This window comes from Camelus bactrianus, chromosome 26 (assembly GCF_048773025.1).
Source record: "Camelus bactrianus isolate YW-2024 breed Bactrian camel chromosome 26, ASM4877302v1, whole genome shotgun sequence".
NCBI classification, from domain to species: domain Eukaryota; kingdom Metazoa; phylum Chordata; class Mammalia; order Artiodactyla; family Camelidae; genus Camelus; species Camelus bactrianus.
The window spans coordinates 16,881,743-16,902,456 of NC_133564.1; the positions used below are offsets into that span (position 1 = coordinate 16,881,743).

The 20,714-nt window shown below is 39.7% G+C and overlaps 1 protein-coding gene across 3 annotated transcripts; it reads right to left on the minus strand.

The window, feature by feature from the left end:
* Positions 1 to 625: 625 nt before the first annotated feature.
* LRP2BP (LRP2 binding protein) lies at positions 626 to 20,590 on the minus strand. Of its 3 annotated transcripts, XM_045515482.2 has the most exons (10): positions 18,869 to 20,590; positions 14,144 to 14,421; positions 13,591 to 13,717; positions 12,771 to 12,883; positions 10,046 to 10,159; positions 6,622 to 6,764; positions 6,440 to 6,545; positions 5,320 to 5,543; positions 3,753 to 3,927; positions 627 to 1,483 (listed from the first exon to the last, which is right to left on the minus strand). In XM_045515482.2, the coding sequence occupies exons 3-10, from the start codon at positions 13,694 to 13,696 to the stop codon at positions 1,418 to 1,420; spliced, it is 1,047 nt and encodes a 348-aa protein (XP_045371438.1). In that variant the 5' UTR covers positions 13,697 to 13,717; positions 14,144 to 14,421; positions 18,869 to 20,590; the 3' UTR covers positions 627 to 1,417. The 3 variants fall into 3 exon arrangements, with proteins under 3 accessions (XP_074209364.1, XP_074209363.1, XP_045371438.1); XM_074353263.1 differs by lacking the exon at positions 18,869 to 20,590 and having other exon boundaries at positions 626 to 1,483; positions 14,144 to 14,150; XM_074353262.1 differs by lacking the exons at positions 14,144 to 14,421; positions 18,869 to 20,590 and adding an exon at positions 13,831 to 14,125 and having other exon boundaries at positions 626 to 1,483.
* Between the last annotated feature and the right edge of the window lie 124 nt (positions 20,591 to 20,714).

The following is a 20,714-nucleotide window of genomic DNA, read 5'->3' on the forward strand; positions in this document are numbered from 1 at the left end:
TGAAGGAATGTTCTGTGGATGGTGTTAAGAAAACAAGAGTGAAGCAAGTGGGCTTGTGTTGTAGAAGGATTTAAGTTAGAGTTTACAGAATCTTGTAACGGGCCAGAGACATGGAAATGTGTTACTGGAGGAAGACAGAGTCTGCAGAAGGTACTTTAAAAGGATTGGGTTTCAGGGGTGGTTTAAGTTTATACTCTTTAAGAGATTGAAGAGAGAAGTATATGGCCTAATTTTGTTGAAATTTCTTCTCTTTATATAAAGACAAAATGAAGTTCAAATTATATAGGTGAACCAGAACATACAAGAACAAGTCATTTTCTGTCCTACAATACTTCTTTAGTGACTGGCACCTACATATCAGTTGCGTTTTCTCAGCTAAGACAAGATCTTGTAAATCCACTTTGGACAGGAGGGTTGTGATTTATAAAATAAAGCCATATCAGTTTACAAAGAAGGTCTTGTTCAGGTTTCTTTAAAACATTTTTAGTATTTGATTCACAGACGTTCATTGCCATACCAGCTTCTGCAAATGGATCCTATATTTACTGTCAACTTCTGCCTTTATAGGTGTAATTGATAGAGAAAACCTCTTGCTAATGTAATTTAACAATTTAGTTACATTTCTTACATTGGTACATAATTCGAGATTTTTTCCACATTTTATCTTGCTTTGAAATACATTGAGGGTTTTTAAAATGTAGAAAAGGAGTTGAAGCACAAAGAAACATCTTGTTTCAATGATCAGGACTATAGCAGTTTTACTTATTAAGATCTTTTAAGATATGGAGGGGCAAGATTCTGAGTAATTTCTTAAACCCACTAATTTTGAAATTTATAAGAGAGTCTTATAAATAAATGGCTAATTTAAGAATACAAGCTGTCCCAAAAGACTTAGTGTGGTCTTACTTTTAATAACTTCAGAGGTATAAATGCTATATAGAAACTTTTTAAAAACATTTCAAAGTTTTAGATCTTTTTGACCTTTATTCAGTTTTGTGAATTCTAGATTTTAAAGTTTTAGATAACTAAAATTTTAAAGTATTGAAAATTCACAAAACTAAGGGTTAAAGAAGTTTAAAGAATTAAACTTTTAGACTTTTTTGGGTAAGTTTGTAGCATTTATACTGCACTGTCTTTAAGGACACTAAGAACAGAAAAAAATACTTGCTTTATGGAATAGTTTTCAAATATTTGACATGATCTCAGCCAGTCTCTTGGCCAAGAGCCAGATCTTTGAGTCCTTTTCCTGCAATTCGATCTCATAGCTCGGTTTCAAGTTGCAGCATGATACAAATTAAAGAGTGAAGGTAACATGTCATCAGTACAATACCCAGGATAATGTAACTTGGGAAGCAGAAAACAAACATAGCTATTATAAAAATACACACGTTCTAAGGTGTTAGAAATGCACTGTGGTCTAAATTCTCTGACGAATAAGTAAAGCATGAAGTTCATCTGCCAATGCAGGATTCAGATGACAAGCCTTAAAAATCAAAGAAAAAGTTATTTAGGTATATTTTGAATTGTTAGATTTTTTTGTTTTTAAAGAAAAATAGAGTACAGTGAATTAGCGAATTTCTTAGTTATGATACATTTCTATTCTGACCTCTTAAGGGAAGTTCAAATTAACCTAAGCAAAATAGATCGTACTAAAAATAAGCATGCTATTCTCATTTGAGAGAAAATTTTCCGTGCCAAGAATAAAGGATTTACACATTGATAGTATTCTGTTATGAATGATTAAAATAAGTAAAATGGAAAGCACTAATATTTGGCTTCAAATGTATTATCTCATGTGAATAGCAGCATGTATAATGTTACGTGGTTATGTTATGTGGTTCTGTTATGCCTAAATTAGTGATAAGATACGTAATTTCATAGAATGTCAGGAATTTGAAAGAGACAGAGGTTAGTTACCTCATCTAAACCTCACTCCATGCAGAAATCGTCCCTTTAATGCCCAGGACAGTTGGTCCCCAGGTATTTGCTTGGTTTTGCTTCTAGTGGCAAAAAGTCACCCCTTACAGGTAAAACGTTTTTTATTTTCTAAACAGTGATTTTAGAATATTCTTTGTATTAAGCTACAGTTTCCCCTCCCTGTACTTCTCAAATCGCTGATGGGTCCTAGGAGGACACACATTGCTGGTTTCCTGGAAACCGAGAGGCAGGGTAGTTGGCAGTCACCCAGCCTGGCCGTGGCAGAGCTGAGACCAGGCCTGGGTCTCCTGGCTTTAGGCCCACGGTCTCTTCAGCTGTGGCCTCACCTTTCCCATACACACAGCTCTGGACTGCAATTCTTCCTCCCCGAGAGTGCCTTTTTTTGTAGGACAGCCTTTCAGTCTGGTGAAGACCGCTATCAGGAGCCCCTCATCTCCCTTTCCTGAGTGAAATACTCAGTTCCCCTTATCATGCCTCATCTGGCAGGATTCCAGACCCTTCAACTGGCTTCCCTATTTTGAAAGTATCTTCCGTAAAATCCAGTGGCTAAAATTGAGTAATGGGGCTCTTATCTCCCACAAGGAAAATAGGCCTAAGGCTGTAATCTATTTGTTACGCTGGTTTAGGATGAACATATACCACATTTAGGATATTTTTCATCCAGAGTCTTCTGCTTATGTTTGTTTGGAAAGGATATTAAGGATAGCATAGAATCCCAAAATGACTTGGTTTGGAAATCAGTATATACACAAAACGTTTAGATTTTTAAAAATTAAGACAATTACTGATACTAATAGAATGGTGTCATGGTAAATCTCTCAAAGGTCAGTTGTATTTTTGTGCTGTGTTCCTATATTTGTGTTGATGTGGGTTTAATACTCTGGAAATTTTAATTTCTAACAAAATTTGGGGTTCCAAACTTACCTGTACATTGGAACCCCTAGTGAGCTTCAACAAATATGTTTGGGTCCCACTCCATGAGACAGTGATTTAATTGTTCTGAAATGCGGCCTGGGCTTTGGAATTTCAGAGACCCAACGTGATTTTAATATGCAGATAAGTTTGAGAACCACTGCTGTAATATGATCAGAGTTAGGCAAAGGACCTAGAAAATTGTTCCTTTCCTTGTTTTCCTTTTCCAGCCGATAATTTGTGCACTACACGAATTGCTGTGTAAGTTTCATGATGTAATTCTAATTTGGACTTCATGGATGTTATGAACCTAAGGTGTGCAATTTTTTGTTTTCTTTAAAAAGGAACTTGCAGTTACTATTCATAATGATTTCTTTTCACAATCCCTTTGCTCTTTTTAACAGTTCTTGATTTTAGATGTGAAATCCACTCAAGACCTAAATAAATTGATTATGTGGATTAAAACATAAAAAGGCTTATTTTAACTGATTACCTCAAACTCTTGAATATCTACCTAAGTGTGGTAGATGTCATACATCAAAAACTTTAATGAAATGTACTCTAAGGTCCTAGAATGAAGACAGAGATTCATACTTTTTCTGGGTGAAAGGCATGAACATTCTGTTCTGGCTTTAAGTTCTCAGTGCTGGGTCTTAGGCTGCAGGTAGAGTCAAATAATTTGCATCAAAAATAGAAATTGTACCATCTGAGCTTAATAATATTAAGAATGACAGAATTGTCTGCAAACAGGCTCCACGTCTGACAGCTTCTCAGTAGACAGGTTATCTACACAATAAGCAGGGGGGGGGGGGAAACACCACTAATTTATAAAGATGTTTAAGTCTCAACTAAAAGCCCAGGAATTCCTATTGGAGTCAATTTATATTTGTTCTCAGGCTTACTTTAGAATAATAGTGTTTAGCTGTCACTTCATCCTTTGTGATACCCAAGCCAAGCTGCAGACACCGCGCGTGGTAGAAAGAGGCCATGGCCATGCCTCTGCTGATGAATTCTGGGAGGCAGTCTGTGACCTGCGCTATCATAGGGATGTCGTGAACCTCATCGTAGTCAGCAATCCTGTCACAACATCCAGTTGTGGAATTAAAAAGGGTATCAGTTAGAGTTTATATTCTTACAAACATGCCCAGAAACTGTCTTTGTGCCCCAGTGATTTCCCTATCATTCCTTCCAGTTTGAGAACTAAGTTGTTTGCTGTGTGGTTAAGGGTAAATACACTAGTCAGCTAACACCAGGAGAAGAGGAGCTACTTCAGTGGTTACTTTACAGCTCCCCTAGGATTGTCCTCGTCAGGCTTAACCTCTAGGAAACAAGAGTTTCTGTAAAGGTTTAAAATACGGATATCACTTTGCAGATTTAAACAATGGAGAGACAGCATTTTTTCTCTTTTCTTTGGGTCATTTATTTAAAGCTCAACCTTAAACTTGGACTTTAGTCACACAGGACCAGAAGACACCTTAGGAAACTTGCACATCTCCATTAAAAATGGGCAATAAAAAGTCCCTCTTTATAACTCAGATACAGATATGGAGAATTAGATGAAAATGAGATGTGTCAACTCCATATCAGCTGTAATATTATGGGAAAAGGAACAGAGACAATAATGGAAAGTTCCAATAAAGAACTATTTGAAGTCTTAGTTCGAGCCAGATGGGCACTTGGAGATTTGGGACATTGCAGATCACACCTTTAAGTGGCCTGCCACTGGAGGCCAAGATGTTGAGGAGAGGGCAGAAGCCATTCCTTTGTCCCTCAGAGTAGCTGTGGGCCTTACACTGGGTTGGGGGATGGGGGAGCCTGTGGGCTCTGTCGGGAGGGCGCTGCAGGAGGGGAGTATCAGCATCTCATAGTCACTCTAGAGGACATCCACGTCTGTCTCTCTTGGTGTGCTGCATCTGTACATTGTGCATAAATACATGTAGGAAGGTACACAGCCTCAGAAAACAAATTTCCATATTTCATAAGGTGTTAGCTTTAAGAGTCTTAACCATTTTCATTTTACAGCCCTCAAACTAATAGCCTTTGTGTAGTTACAGAAACTATGGCGGAGGAAGGAGAAGTTTAACATAGATTGGCACATCAGAAATATTAAAATATTTTATATATACTAGTTTTTATGAAGAAAATACTTCTGTAAGATTACAAAACACAAGTCTAACTTCAGGGGCATCGATTAAGATCACTCAGCTGGTGTACAAAGATCACTTTGCTCTGTAGAGCAAAAGGCCCTGAAATGAAATCCCTCAGGCTGACAGCACAGATATTCTATCCAGCGTGGTAGCCACTAGCTACTGTGGCTATTCAAATTAAAATCCAATGAAAATCTGAAGTTCAGTCTTCAGTTGCACTGGCCTCATTTCAAGTGCTCCTAGCCGGCATGTCCAATACTGCAGCGAGGTCAGCTGCACAGAACTTCTAGTCAGAGTTTCTAGGTACTTTCATCCGACTTACCTTTTGGAAAACGCGACACACTTGGTGAAGAATTTCACCTTATAGTAATACTCCACGAGACTCCCTTGAGCGTAGACGTTGCCCCTCTCTGCCGCCTCCCTCAGGCAGCACAGCGCGGCCTCGGTATCCTGACGGGTGCCTTGTCCGTACAAGTACATGAGCCCGAGTGCACCCTGGGACTCCAGGTTTCCATTGCCGCAAGCTTCTGAATGCCAATAAAATGCCTAAGGAAAACCACAGTCCCACCTTATTCACGAGGTGGAACTATGAGAATACTGGAAGAAAAATCTCTCTAAGACAGAACCATTCTTTCATCTCTAGGACATCGTTCCGGCCTCTTGAACGTACTTGGGGCGGCACCAGTTTCACATGCCTAAGGGGGGATGCTGAGGGGAGCCTGCTCCAGGCCTGCCCACGGTGTGGGTCTCCAGAGCTCCTAGGCTTCAGGATTCAGCTTTTCCAGAGGAATGGTCAAGCAGATGGGAGCAGGAGCTAAGTGTCTGACAGGCTTTGTGATGAGGTGCAGTGGGGAGAAGGGAGCGGCTGATGCCTGAGGGACAGCCGCTCCCTCAGATCCACTCGGCGCTCTAGCAGGACCAAGGGCACCAAGGACAGAACATCTTAAGAATGTTTGCTTAATACTCAGCTACAGTGAAGTTGAGTTAGTTTAAATTTCCAAGTAGCTGCTCAGTTATCAGACAAGGGTCTTAGTGGTTATGTACCTCTTCCAAGTTTGGCCTTAACGCCTCCTCATTTCCTTCTTCCTGTAAGAGATCTTGGAAAGGGTTCCCATTACTGATGATTAAAGAGACTATTTACTCTCCCTCGTCTTTTACTTTCTATGGTAGAATATTTGGATGTGTGCTTTTTTATACCACACAAAATGCTCACACCCGTATTGTCCTTTGGTAGAGGCAGGGAAGGCAGCCTTCATAGTAGAGGAAAGGGTGGAGTGAGCTTGGAGATCCTGAAATGTAAGCTTTCTTTACATTTTAAAGAAGTAGTAAGATACTGAAAACCACATACTTAGTCCTCACCACCCTCCCTTCGTGAAAGAAATAGTGGAACAAATGTTAATCTCTACGTGACGCGAGGAGTGAAGCAAATAGATCGCTGTTACCTTCTCTAACTCTTTGGGCTCCTTTGTTGAATAATACAATCCTAGGATACTTTGAGCCTTCACACTAGCTTTTGGATTTCCATTGTCGGCAGCAAAAAGCCACAGTCTGAAAGAGAAGGGCGGGGCAAGTCATTCTTTGCTTCAGCATTTGATTAAAACAGAATCTTCTCAGTTCAGGTTACCTTTCGGCTTCCTCATCTGATCGTTTAACGCCTTTTCCTTCATAATAAGCTCTTCCAAGGTTGTAAGCTGCTGCAAATTTTAAGTGTCTTGCTTTGGGACATGGAGAATCAATAATTTTCTTCATATATTCCACTCCTTTTTCCTTCCATGAAGGAAGAGAACACAACAAAAAATCCTAGTTTAGTTTTACCCAAACTAAGTTCTTCCTCCCAATAGTGCTGTAGAGCGTTCCCCCTCTGACGTGTATAATGTCGTAAGTCTGTGCCTAGCTAGCATGTTGTCCTGGGCTCCACAGGGCTAGAAGTCAGTCTGTCTCCTGAGTCAGCACTCCCAGGAGCTCTGGGAAGTCAAGCACTCCCTTCATTTTATAGCTTCCAGGATCAGATTATGTCTCAATATGGTTTCCCTTTTTCTCCTTCTCGCCTCGTAGCCCTTTTTCTGAATTGGCAGTTTCTAGAACTTAGCAAAGTACACGAATGGCCAGCCTTTTACATGAACAATGCTTACAGTACACGTGTGAGCCCCTAAATACTGTCTTCTCTCTTCAACACACTTTCACTAGGTGTGCCCAGTGACCATTTACATCTCATACACTCATCTTGTGACATCTGCACGGTCACGAAGCACAGAAGACATTCTAAGCGCTAGCAACAAAAGGCTTGCCCCCTCCAAAAAACCCAGACACAAACTGTTTACCGACCCCAGTTCATCTTGCCCGATGCACAGCGAGCCAAGACGCGGACACCCTGAGGTTTGCAGCAAAGAGAGGCTTAGTCACAAGTCAATTAAGTAGGAGTTGGGAGAACAAATCTCAAACCTGCCTCCCCAAAGGCAAGGAGCTCAAGGTGTTCATGGGGTAACGAGCAGCAGGGCAGTATGAGGTGTGGGGAGGCGTGGGGAAAGGTGATTGGAAAAAGATGCAGGAAATCTTAGTTCTTTGCAGGTGTAACCAAGCTACAGGCCTCTGCACGTTCAAAAGGTCACCAACCAACGGACACTGGTGGATGCCCATTTGGAGGGTGGGCAGTCCTAACCAGCTCAGCTCGAACTAGAGGCAGCTGACTGCAAGTCTGTAGACAACCACTCAGGCAAATAGATTATTTAGCCTACATGAGGCCTCTAGGACATGCAAGTTTAAAAACCACCTTGATTAGTGAAGGCAGGTGAAGTGCATTTAACCCACAGTGTCAAAAGCTTCAAAAATCAATGCATTTAACCCGCAGTTTCAAAGCCTTCAACAATCACTCCAAAGAAGAAAATAACATTTCACAGTCAAGTACATTTTTATACACTGCATTCTAACTTTTACCCCCTCACTGCTCTCTTAACGCGCTCTTGCCGGCTAAACAACACAGTAATAGATGAGAAAATAAAGATGTTTTACTTGTAAGTAAAGTCCCAGATCACATGGATTTCTTTCTGTGAATGTGTGAGGCAGGTGTCTACCATTTGTTAGTGAGAGAGAACTTGCGGTATAATGGTAGGAGACTGAAGTGTAAATCCCCCTACAGCTAGTAATGATTAAACATAAAGAACCACTTTTAAAAGACAATGGAAAGTTTACCGAAAGCGAACACAAGCTGGAAGAGGAATAACTCTTGAAAACTGCAATGGAAAGGGATCCTTGAAGTTCAGTGAACCCCGGACAGGATTTTAAACAAAGACCCCCCTCCCAGGCACACATCATAGGCAAACTGCTGAAAGCCATAGAAATCTTGCAAATAGCCAGAGGAAAATGACACATTATATACAGGGAACAACAATACAACCAGAGACTGACCTCTCATGAGAGTGAATGAAGGCCCAAAGGGTTTAGAAAGGCATTTTTAAAGTGAGGAAAGAAAAAACTCAACCAGCAAAACAGTTCATCAGGAATGAAGGCAGACAAGACATTTTTCAGTAATCAAAATCGGAGATAACTCATTATCTGCACTCTGGATAAGAAATGCCCTTTAAAGGAAGTTCTTTAGGTTGAAAGGAAAAGGAACATGGTGTCAGATTAGGAAGGAATGAAGAGCCCCAGAAACAGTGATGGGTACAAATGTAAAAGGAGACACAGACACATGTATACATGCATATGTGTGTGTTTTTTCCTCTAAATTCTTCCCAAAAGATATATGACTAAAGCCAACATAACACTATTTTGTATTTCGGGATTTATAGCATGTAAATTTAATCCAGATGCTGTGACAAACGGCACTAAGAATGGGGGGTGGTAAATGAAAGCATACTTCTGCATGGTTCCTACATTATACCTGAAGTAATTCAGTATTCACTTCGTGTAAATTGTGGTAAGTTAAAAATGCATATTGTAATCTCTAAGCAACTACCAAAACAAACAACTATATAGCTAGAAAATTAACAGAATGGTCATCAGACTCTCATTTGTGCAGCAAATATTTTTCACTGCTCTCCAAATTGCTTTGGGGATTTACTATTTCTTTGGTAAATTCAAATTGTTTATTATTTTTGTTTTTGTGCATTTTTCTGTTAGATTGTTTAAAGGTTTTAAAAAGATACAGCTATGAGTATTATCCTACCTCTGTTACCATTTCCAAGGACCCATTTCTAAACTCCATGTTAAGTCATTCTATAACTTGTGCCATGACATAGCCATGATACTATTTAAATGTAAATTCCCTAAAAGCTGCTTTATTATTTGAAGATCACAAAAGATTCATGCAATTAGTATGTCAATTTACATTTCTGACTTTAATTACGTGGTGTATATCATAGGATATAATGGTCTGAGAGACTAAGTGGCAAATGCCTCAGAGTATGATTAGATGGATGTGTAGTTGTATTATGGTTACTGTTCTGGCCCAGGTTCCTATATGGAAAGCTTTCCAGTGCGTCACTGCCTATCTATATACAGCACAGTTAATGGGTAAGAGTTCCAAGACTACTTCAGTCAATACACTTAAATGTGCGAAAACAAAACAAAACAAAACAAAAGCTTAGGAAGTTGGATCTCGGCTACTGGAGCAGGTTTCCCCAACACTGCTAGTATTGCTTCCTCTGTCTAAATGCCACTCCTTCCCTTACATGCTGGTCTTTGAAAATTCAGCACACGTCAGCTGTTTTATGAAAACTCCTCACGCTAAATGCTAAAAGAGTAGATCGTATCGAAATCTAAGTATAGAAATATATTATTAAAATATAAATAATTTTTTATTTATTTAAAAATATTTTTATTTTAAAATTTTATTTTATTTTATTTTTTGAGGGGGGAGGTCGTTAAGTTTACTTATTTATTTATTTTTAGAGGAGGTGCTGGGGATTGAACCCAGGACCTCATGCATGCTAATCACACGCTCTACCAATTGAGCTATACCCTCCCCCCAAAATATAAATAATTTTAAATGTATCAAATAATCCATAAACGATGAAATCTTAAACACTGTGAACAAAACAGTAACTTACAGCATCTGTGGTCGTCCCCAGGCCATCATAATACATTACTCCTAGCTGGTAAGTAGCCTGATAGTCCTTCTCCTTGATCTCTTCAAACTGTTCTAACGCTTCTTCATACCAGCCCTATAAGCTCCCAGGAAACAGTGAATTATTTTCATTATTATCTCACAGTAACCCCAAATACTTAATTCCCACCTAAATCTAGCTGGCAACACTGAATAAAACAACAAAAGACAGCAACAAATTTAAGTCATTGACAACAATCAATAAACTATAAAACAGATTAAATAAACCTAAATATGGCAACTGAGAGAAGTGACCAAGAGGAATCTGGGTGAGACTCTATGGCTTTCAGTCTTATTCTTGGCTACTGCCAAGCCTCTGTCTAAGTGGTAGCCTAGCCCTCTGCTCATTCCAGCCTGCTGCATCACCCACCACTCCCAGGATCCGTGAAGCTTCAGAGCTGGTGCCAAAGTCTCATAGAAAATACAAAAAGGATATCCACTATTATATGGCTCCTATCTTCCAATTTTGCCATTTTCCAGCTAGGGAGAAGACATGGAAAAACAAAAGTGTGATTCTCCAAAACTATCTTTCTCCCATACTTCCTTTACAAAACCTACATGTTACGTGTCATTCATTTAAGGCTCCTCAGAGTTATAGGATAGAATAACAAATAGGCTAAGGTGTAAGGAACCAACAAGGGGCTTTATAGCTTAATCTGTCATGGTAAATGCCTTGCTAAAGAATAAATCATTTGCAATGGGGGAAAGAGAGTCTCTTAGTGAGTTGGAAGGTCATTACTAGGGAGGAGCGGACCAGGGAAAAACAACTTTTGGAAACACAATTGAATTTCTCTTTTCATAAACTGTAATTAATCAACAAATTGATACAATTAGTAAAAACTGCATCAAAATACTAACAAATATTTATCTTAACCCATAACGATGAGTAAATGGCTGAGTTGTAAAGATTCATTCTCCTTTCTGGCAAATGTTTGGCCTAGACACAAGGGGACTGGAAAAGTTAGAATACTCTATACAAAGGAAGAGAAAGGAAGTCCTGTGAATTTTCTTGATTTTAAATACCGTATACATGCTGGAAAATATATACACCTTCAACTCAGTCTTCTCCTTTGAGATCTAGACTCTCACATGTAGTTTTTACTTTGAAACCTGTCTACTTGGATGACCAAAGGGGACTCTCAAACATAAAATTTCCCAAGACTGAACTCTTTATGGTCTCCTCAAAACTTGCTCCTCCCAATTCTCTATTTTTCAGTCCCTGATGCCATTACTTGAGTCTCCAAAATAAATCCAGGACCCAGCTCCACTGCTACCACTCTGGTCAAGACCACCAAACTCTCCTGCCCAAACTAGTATAATGTCCCCCTGAACTGGTCTTGGGTCCATGATTCCCTTCCAATCCACTCATCACAGACTCAAAACACTTCAACGACTTCTCACTACATTTTAAACAAGGCTCATCTAGAGCCATTCTCTGCCTTGCTTCCCACCGTACTGGTCTCCTAATTCCCAGAGCTCACCACTCTCTCTCGTCTCAGAAATGTTGCAACTGTTCTCTCTTCTACCTGGAATTCACTTCCCCATGGCTATTTGCATTGCCTGTTTCCTTTCCTTCAAGTCCTTCCCCCTACCCCTAAGTGATTCTCTATCAGAGCACCCATTTAATTGCTTTCCTACTACTTTAGCTTATTTGTAATTATATAGTAATTATTTTCTTCCTCCACTAGACTGTAACCTCTGTGAAATGGGGACCATTCTAATTCCCTCATCACTATATAATTAGTGCCTAGCATAATAATAGCAAATACTTACAAAGCACTTATTAGGTGCCAGGCCCTGTTAGTATTTTCACAATTAATACATCCTCACAATAGCTCTATGAAACACATACTATTATAGTGCTTTTACAGGTAAGGAAACTGAGGCACCAAGAGATTAACTGTGTGCCCAAGGATACACAGTTAACAAGCAATAGAGCCATATTTGAAACTATGCCCAAAGCTGAAAGATCATTGCTTAACCAGAATGTTATGTGATTCTCTTAGTGACAGGTGCATGATGAGTCTTCAACAAATATTTGTTGCCAGAATGAATGAAGGCGCTATCAAAAGATTAGTAAGTGAGATACAGGTGAACAGCTGCCCAGACATTCAATGGATAGTGAAGGACTGGGGACAGCTGGTCCTTTTTCACATCTTCCCTTGGGTTCAATGGAAAGTTGAAGCTGTATTACTGAGATTGGAGTGATACTTTGCACAGGTCCTCCTAGACCTGCTCTGAAGACTGATCATAATGTGGACAAAGAGAGTGATTCCCTCCTTACTCCAAAGAGAAACATCTAAAGCTACCTTAAGTACTAGATAAGAATCAGGATTTTCAATTGTTATTAATATGAAAATATTTTATGAATGATACTGAAAATTTGGGGCAAAAAATATAAAATTAGATTTTTAATTTATCATGTGAAAATAGATTTTATACCAAAATGACTCCTCTAAGTGACATTCATTAGAAGGATTTTTATGGAGAAAGATCAGGTATCTCCTTAAGCTGGGACCAATGTGTCATACTTAAAGCCACAACCACAATCTGTGGAATTTGACAGAATTTCCCTGGTTTAACAATGTAAGGAACTCTGCAGGTACTTTTGCTATGAGGCTCTAACGGCAGCTTTATATGAAATGAAAACAAATCAACACAAACAATACCTCTTCAAAATACAGTTGACCTTGTAGGAAATATGCCAGAGCATCCCCTCTTCTTATTCTTTCCTTCAAGAGCTGCAATGCCTTTTCCACCAAATCAGCATGGCTGTAATGATCTGATTTTAAAAAGGTAAAGAAATCCATCTTTATCCATACAACATGAATTTTCTCTCTTGAAGTGATAAATTATATAGAATTCATCTGATGCTATTTATACTCATTTTTTCCTAGTTCTCATTCCTAAAACAGACCTCCTTAGTTCAAGGAAAAAGCACCACCTTTAACAAAAAGTACTATCATAGCACCTGACACTGTGCCTTCTACAACCAGGGGTGTATGTTGGTTGGTTGTCAAACTAACCCTCTTTACTAATAGGCAGGCGCTCTAGCAGTGCAGTCTACGTGCAGTTCTTTAGGCAAAGCTGTCCTGTGGGTGAGTGAAATTCTTACTTTGAGCCTTAACGGACCTACTCTAAGTAAATGAGCTAACCATCCCCAATTTAATTTTTTAGGTCTACAGAAAAAAATGGTAACTTTAAATGGCATTGTTCTCTTTAATAGGAAGTGGCATCCGGCTTCTCTTTTCCAGAAGGGAATCCTAAAGTCCTGAGAGTAAAATCAAGGTCAGGATCTAATTATGAAACTTCTTTACTGATGATCTGCTACCAGTTAAGTTCAGTAGCAATTTCACAGATTCTTACAGAAAAGCTAAAAAGGACAGTAAAGTTAACCACTTCCTTGACAGCAATGGACTCTTATTTCTTGCCGCTTTTGTTCTGGCATACATGATTAACTTTTAGTGGAAATATTATCAAGATTTGTACCAGTCTTTTCCTTTCTCCACTGGAAGAGTTTTGGGTTCTTAGCAGCATAGTGGGATTGAGAGGCATAAAAGGGGTTCTTGGGCAACTTTTCACTGGTCAACTTCATCCTGTTTCCACAATAGGTATTCTGTAAACAAGAATAAAAAAATAAGATGGTAGACTGAGCTTCCTCCAGAAAACTGCAAAAGAGACTCCACTCCCACTTGGCAGTCATTATGAAAAGCATCCTTTCCTCATTACCTATGGACAGGGCGCCAACACTGAACATTGTTTCTTAGGAAACCAGGACCCTCCACAGCTATGAGAGGCACAGCCCTCCCTCAGGTCTGTTTCCACAGCACGGAGTTCACGATAAGAGCTGTTCACAAGTCCTCTCTGGCTCTGAGATCACACACTCCGCTGAGTCATGTCGCCCACCGCAGCTGCTGCCAGGAGGAGGAACTGGTGACACTGCCCACAGACACAGTTCTTGTGCACTGGTCCCCTCCTGTTGCCTTGTAACTAAAGCTCATCAGACCAGTCCATCTCAAATGAAAGCATTTGTCCACTTTACCTGGGAATACACTTTATTTCAGCTGTGCTGTTCAGTTTTATCTTCTCGTCTGTAGTGGATTGCCATGTTACAAGGTGGATCACAGCTGAATGGAGAATCAGAGCCTTCAGATAAAATGTAGAGGCCCCCTCATTTGGGATGAAGGAGTTCAGGGTGGCCTAGGCTGAGGGGAGTGAGACAGCCAACGCCGTGGTTGCTATGCTTTTCTGTTTACTCTTTGGAATTCTACTGTTACAGCAGGCGTTCACCAATCAGGAACAAGCTTCCAGCAGAGGTTCCTGATGGGGGGTGAAGAGAAGAACTCAGCAGACCGTTAGTATGATTGGAAAGCAGCATTTGTACAATTTTATGATACTATTTTAGACAATAAATTGCTTCTTAATGAGAATGAAGTGCAGAAAAAGGAGATGATTCAGTACACTAAAGAAAAAAATCACTGAAATATCAGCGATTTTGGAAGAGTCAGTTACTCTTTTTAAGAGTCTATTTCCTCATCTGTAGTTTGGACTATAAGTAGTCTGAACTAGAGGATTTCCAAATGTCTGTTCCTAGATACGTAAAATTATTTGAGTATGTGATTCCAAAAATCTATGGCTGTACTAGTAAACTATAAATGTTTCCAGTGAAATTTAGGGTGAAGCAATATTAGGTAAAGTATTTAGAAGAAAAGACAATCCAATCGGGATGAGGTAGCTAGCACCATCAGTTTACTCAGAAACTGGTTATAGAAGTTTTTAATTTCACTGAAGATATTACCCCCTTGTGCTACTGCATCCAAAAAGGCTAAGAAAAAAGTTGGCACATTCAGGAAGGTCATCAGAAATGAAACAAATCAGAAAACAAGACCTTATCTCATTTAAACTCATGTTGCCCTCTGTGGTTACAATACTGCACATGGTTTTTATTTGCTGTATCTTAAAAGAAGATTTGGAGAGGATCTAGAAAATATAAGCAAAGATTTATTGAGCTCTTACTATATGCCAGGACTTGTTCTTTGTTCTAAGTGCTTTACAGGTACTAACGCCTATAAAAACTTTCAAAAATTGAGGCTATTATGAGGCCCACTAAACATATGAGGAAACTGAGGCACCAGTGAAGAAATTAAGTAACTTGCCTCAGGTCACAGGGCTGGAAAGTGACACAGCACTGGGATGACACAGCACCTGTGTACTTCATCATTATTCCATACTCTTCTCCAAAAACCAGAACTAACACGATTGTTTAAAGTGGCAGGACTCCTGTAAGAGGGTAAGTCAAAATTTAGTACTTTTTAATTTCAGAAAATGACAACTGAGAAGATTTAAAAAAGCAAGAGTATGTGTTTATTTCTGCCAAATCTTGTGTTTAGATATAAAATTATCATTTGAAACTTGACAATTGTTTGCATAGCATGCAGTAAACTTAGAACATGCTAGAATGGACATTGTAGACATTAATCAAAGACGTAAAATCTGAAAGAAATATATGATTTTAAAAGGAAGGGCAGGTGTAGTGGACGCTGGTGATGACCTTCCCGGTCTTTATTAGCTGGTGCCCCATCTCCAGCTGCTGTGAATGTTAATTGCATAAGGTTGTGCTACCACCACCAATTTCTAATTCCAGAGCATTTTCATCACTCCAAGAGAAACCCTGTAGACATTAGCATCACTCCCCAGTCTCTCCCTCCCTTCGGCTCTGGCAATCACTCATCTACTTTCTGTCTTTACAGATTTGTCTATTCTGCATATCCATATAAATGGAATCGTACAGTATGTGGCCTTTTGTGTCTGGCTTCTTTCATGCGATGTTTACCAGGCCTGTGTACAAAGTACAAAGGCCTGTGTTCACTGTTCCTTTCATTGCCATTGTCCAACGGGAGTTTAAAAATGTAATCTTCATATATTAACTGGAAGCATAATCTATGCATATATGAAACTTAGAAAGATTATTCTAATTATTACTGAGATATCAGAAAATAATACTGAATCAGGCAATAGCTTTCTATTTTTTCTTTATTCCCCTCCTCCTTTTCCAGCTAGTTCCATTTGTTTATTTAAAACAAAAGTGCTTTTTTCCCCCCATGCCCTTCCTTTTGGGTGTGGTAAATTTACATTATGACCTGAAATGAGAAAAAAAAAAGTAGGAGAAGAGACAGGATGTCTTTTACTACCAGATAAAAGAGGTGGTAAACACTGGATGGGAGATCCTAGTAGCTTTTTAATTTTATTTTTCTCTAATATATAAGCAAATAAAACATTATAAGAAAAACAAATTTGTTCAAATTCTTAATGCCAATTATGTGGGACTCAAATGCCCCCACTGCGCTGTTCCCACTGTGTGGAAACATTTTTTGGCCAGTTAGGACTACTTGGTCCTTTCCTGAGGGGATTCACTCAACATCCAAAGATAAATGAACAGCAATATCATTTAGTGACTGTCTGTTTATTTTCTGAGTTTATGGAAGCTTATTTGTACAGAAGCGCCGATGCTGTTACAGTGACACTCCTTAATGATTTACTTCCAGGGGTCAGGTAGTAAAATACATAAGTAAATTCTCCAATGTGTAATAACTGCTCATTATCTGCAAAGTGTGGTGACAGTTGAGCAATCATAAGGGGAAGTGACAGAAGTCTGTAACAACACAAATTTAAATTGACCTGCTGTCCTAATGACTATGAGAGCCTCACTGAACAGGAAAGCTGGGTTAATCTTTCATAGAAGAATCATGAGCAGCCCCACAAGTTTGCTTGTCTCCACCCCATGTTCTTAGACAACCTATAGGTTACAGATAGTATCATCTCACACCTATTTCTCAATTCCTTTGGGCAAGAGATCAGATTTCATGAACTTCCAAACATCACTATTAATCTAGGTAATTTCTATGCTTAATGGCACTTATACAAGGAACTCTCAAAGTATTTTTGTGATAGGGAAGAACAAATCTGACTCTACATTAGATCTGTTTCTTTTACTTTAAACTTTGTATTCTATTGCTTGTTAATCACTAAAGGGATGTTGTCTATAAGCTTAGATTATACATAATGGCCCACCTCTGGGAACTCTGCTTCCCAGGTAATAAGTATTAAGCTAAAATTTGTTTAGCTCACAGGAAACATCCTGACCAGGCCCGCCTGTGAATGATGGCAGGAAGGAAGAAATTAACACATCCCCTCTCCAGGTAGACTGGAACCAGGAAATGTTTGATTTTTACCCCTTCCCCTTTTAGTATAAAGCCAGCCTGAATTCTAACTCAGGTAAGATGGTTCTTTGGGACACTAGTCTACTATCTTCTCGGTCTGCTGGCTTTCCAAATAAAGTTGTTTCCTTTGCCCCAACAACTTGTCTCTCAATTTATTGGCCTGTTGTGTGGCAAGCAGTACATGCTTGGACTAGGTAACATTGTGGTAACTTAGTTCTTAAAAAACATTAAGCATGTAAGAAATTTATGTTATCAGTTGGACCTGCATAAAATAATTGGATAATAAAAATAATTTATTAGATAATTTGGGAAAATGTGTCAAAAGTTTGAAATTCAGTTGTTTTATTTTAAAAATACATATAATTTAAAGTAGCTGGAAATCGCAGAATATTAGATAAATGCTTTGAGTAAAACTTATCTTGATGTCATATATTACTGTTACTCACTGTTTAAAATTATTTGATTAGTAAAACCAGCATTTTATCTATATTTTTTCCTCCTCTTAGGAACAAAGATTAATTTGAATAGGATGCTAACAAATTTTGACAAATTTAAGTTACTGTAAGAAAATGAGTTTCAACTTTTTACACTAAATAAATTATATATCAAATGTATCAGTTAGCTATGGTCTACAGAAAAAATATAATGCTTGCTTTTTCTGAAGGTATTCTATATATTCCTCCTGGAAACACATCTACCAGCAAATTAAACGTAAGTAGAATTAGCACTGGTTAGAAGAGTGCCTGCTGACTTTGCATCTTAGACCATCTCCTACCTTAGAAAAGCGATCCCACCTGCTATGTGTTCAGTAAAAACTCATCACTTGCCAGTAAGATATTGCCCACCAAATGTATTTATTCTGTATATTTTTGTATTCCACCAGCTTTGTTCAGTTTTTAGAAAGCTTTTAGGCCCATTTCTAAGAGAGAACCAGATACTTTGTTGAGCCATAAAGAATTTTTTTGAAACATTATGAGCAGTAGACAAGTATGCAGTGAATAAAGGGACAAAAGCTTTAACGACTCACAAAATTCCCTTTCCTCGTGAAACTTACATATGTAACGAGTTAACAATAGTTACCAGATTTAATGCATGCTGAACAGAATCTTGTTTTCGAGAAAAATGATGTAATGTAGAGGCGCATGCATCACACAAATGTCTGATTGCATATGTTAACTGCAGTACATATGTTTAGAATTCTAAGAACTCTGATACTTTATATTAGTTAGGAATTCCTGAGAATGAACATCTGTGCAAACTTGAAGCTTAATTATATGCTTTGAAAACTAGTACTTATCTAATTGAAAAACACGAGAAAAGGAAACTTGGTAATATGGACATGTGTTCTCACATATTGCTGATGTTCCTTAAATGTCATAAGAAGATACTGTGAATAGATTAAATATAAAAAATACAGAACACAAGCACAATTCTATGTATGTGTTTGAATGTAAATACATATACATGTTTATGTTCAAGTATGCATTAAAAAATGTTTAAAACTACCCCTTTGCAAACAAAAGAAGAGCAAATAGCATTCTGCTCACCATCCAAGTCTTCAAAGGTTAACCTGCTGTGGTCGCTGACCAACAGTGCATTCGGTGCTTCAGACGAAGAGATGAAGGTGACAACTGGATGAAGCACTCTGTGCCTCAGACAGAGGAAACTGAAGAGGCTAACGGCATGCTCTGTGCTTTGTACAAACTGGCCTTTAGACAGATGTATTTTGAAGAATTTGAATGAATCCGGCTTCTTGCATCTTTCCATACATAGAAGAGCACCACAGTCATTAACTTCAGTTACTTTTTCTTTGTGACTAGCGGTGATCTTTTTACCTTTCACCTGTATGCTGACTGCATGTACTCCCTAACAACAAAAGAATCACATGTAAACTAGTCTCCTCCACGACCTCTTTGGAGCAGTTTCTTCAGAGCTATCTGAAGGCTGCCTCCGGGGCTATAGTCCTCAGTTAACACCCTGAATAAAACAACTCACAACTCTCCTGTTGTGCATTTTTCTTTCAGTCAACGCCTTGGATCAGTGTGTAAGTCTAGTAATATAAATTATTGCAAAATTATTTTATGGCTCCTATTGTCAAGTAAACAATAAATTGTAACAAAAACAGAACTAAAGGCCACCTGAGCTTGTCCTGTAAAAGCATAGCAACAAACTATTTTTCAGTCCTGCTCTCAAAGGTTATCAATAGATAGAAGGGACTCATTGAAGATGTTAGAGAAAATAAATCTATGGCTGGATCTTCAGCTTTTCACTAGATCAACCTGAAAAAAAGCCCTTAAAAAAAAAAAAAACAAAAACGAGTCCAGAGATGAGATGTGTGGTCAGCGGCTACGGTACGATGTCAGGAAATGTTTCTAAAGTTTTACAAGAAGGAAAGTCTCAAGCTAGAGTGTAAAGAGCTCTTTCCTCCCCAACCCTGCTTTGCCCCCAGAGCAGCTCATAGGTATAGTGAGTCCTGCCCCGGGGATAAGTCCCATGGGTCATAAACGCCGGTGGCCTGGTCCCTACGTTTATCCACGAACTCCCCAGTGACGAGCGGGAGGCAAACACGTTTTCTCCTCCTTCGCCCGTCTCAGCAAGCTCAGGGTTAACAGGTGGCCACGCCACATTTCCCCAGGCAACAAGTCAGCAGCGCGCAGAACCTAGCTGCTGGAGGGGACACCTTACAATGGTTGGCTCATTTTACATAATTCCCTGTACGGCTGTAGTATTTTAAACCCGAAAGGGTCTGGTTTGATAAAATTGCTTAATTTGGGGGAGTAGGTGGGGCAGACCCTGTGGGAAAACCTATCCCCTTAGCTCACCTTGGCTGCTCCTCCACCCCCACCTCGCACCCCCAGCTCCCTTTTCTCCCTAAATGCCCAGGGCCTGGCGACAGAGGCAAGCCTGGGGCGACGTGAGGCAGAAGGAACTTTTCATTCCTCAAGGCCCGGAGGCTGGGTTAACCACCCGTAGCAGCTTCCTAAGGTGGTGTTGCCACCGAGCTCCTCGTAGCTCCCTGGCTTCCTGGTTACGTGCGTGCCAGCAGAAACCAAAACCTCCGCCAGTGACTCCTGCTTCCCCAAAGGGACTAAAGGGCTGAGCACCAGAGAGTGAGACGTGCCGAACTCGGCGCGCACCATGGCGGCCTCAAAATCCCAGCCACCCCGACGCCCTTCCTTCCCGGCGCACGCCCACTGGGGCTCCGTGGGGTCGCCCAGGGCCCCGCCCCTAGGTGGGCGGACCAGGCACGCCCCCCCCCGCTGGCCAATCAGCTGGCGGATCCGCGCTGTCTCCTCCTCCTCACTCCCCGCCGGCCTCTTCGATTCCCGGTTGCACGTGCTAGTGTTTGCGTACGTGCGGCGGCCGCTGGGCGGGGAAAGGCCCGGCAGCCAA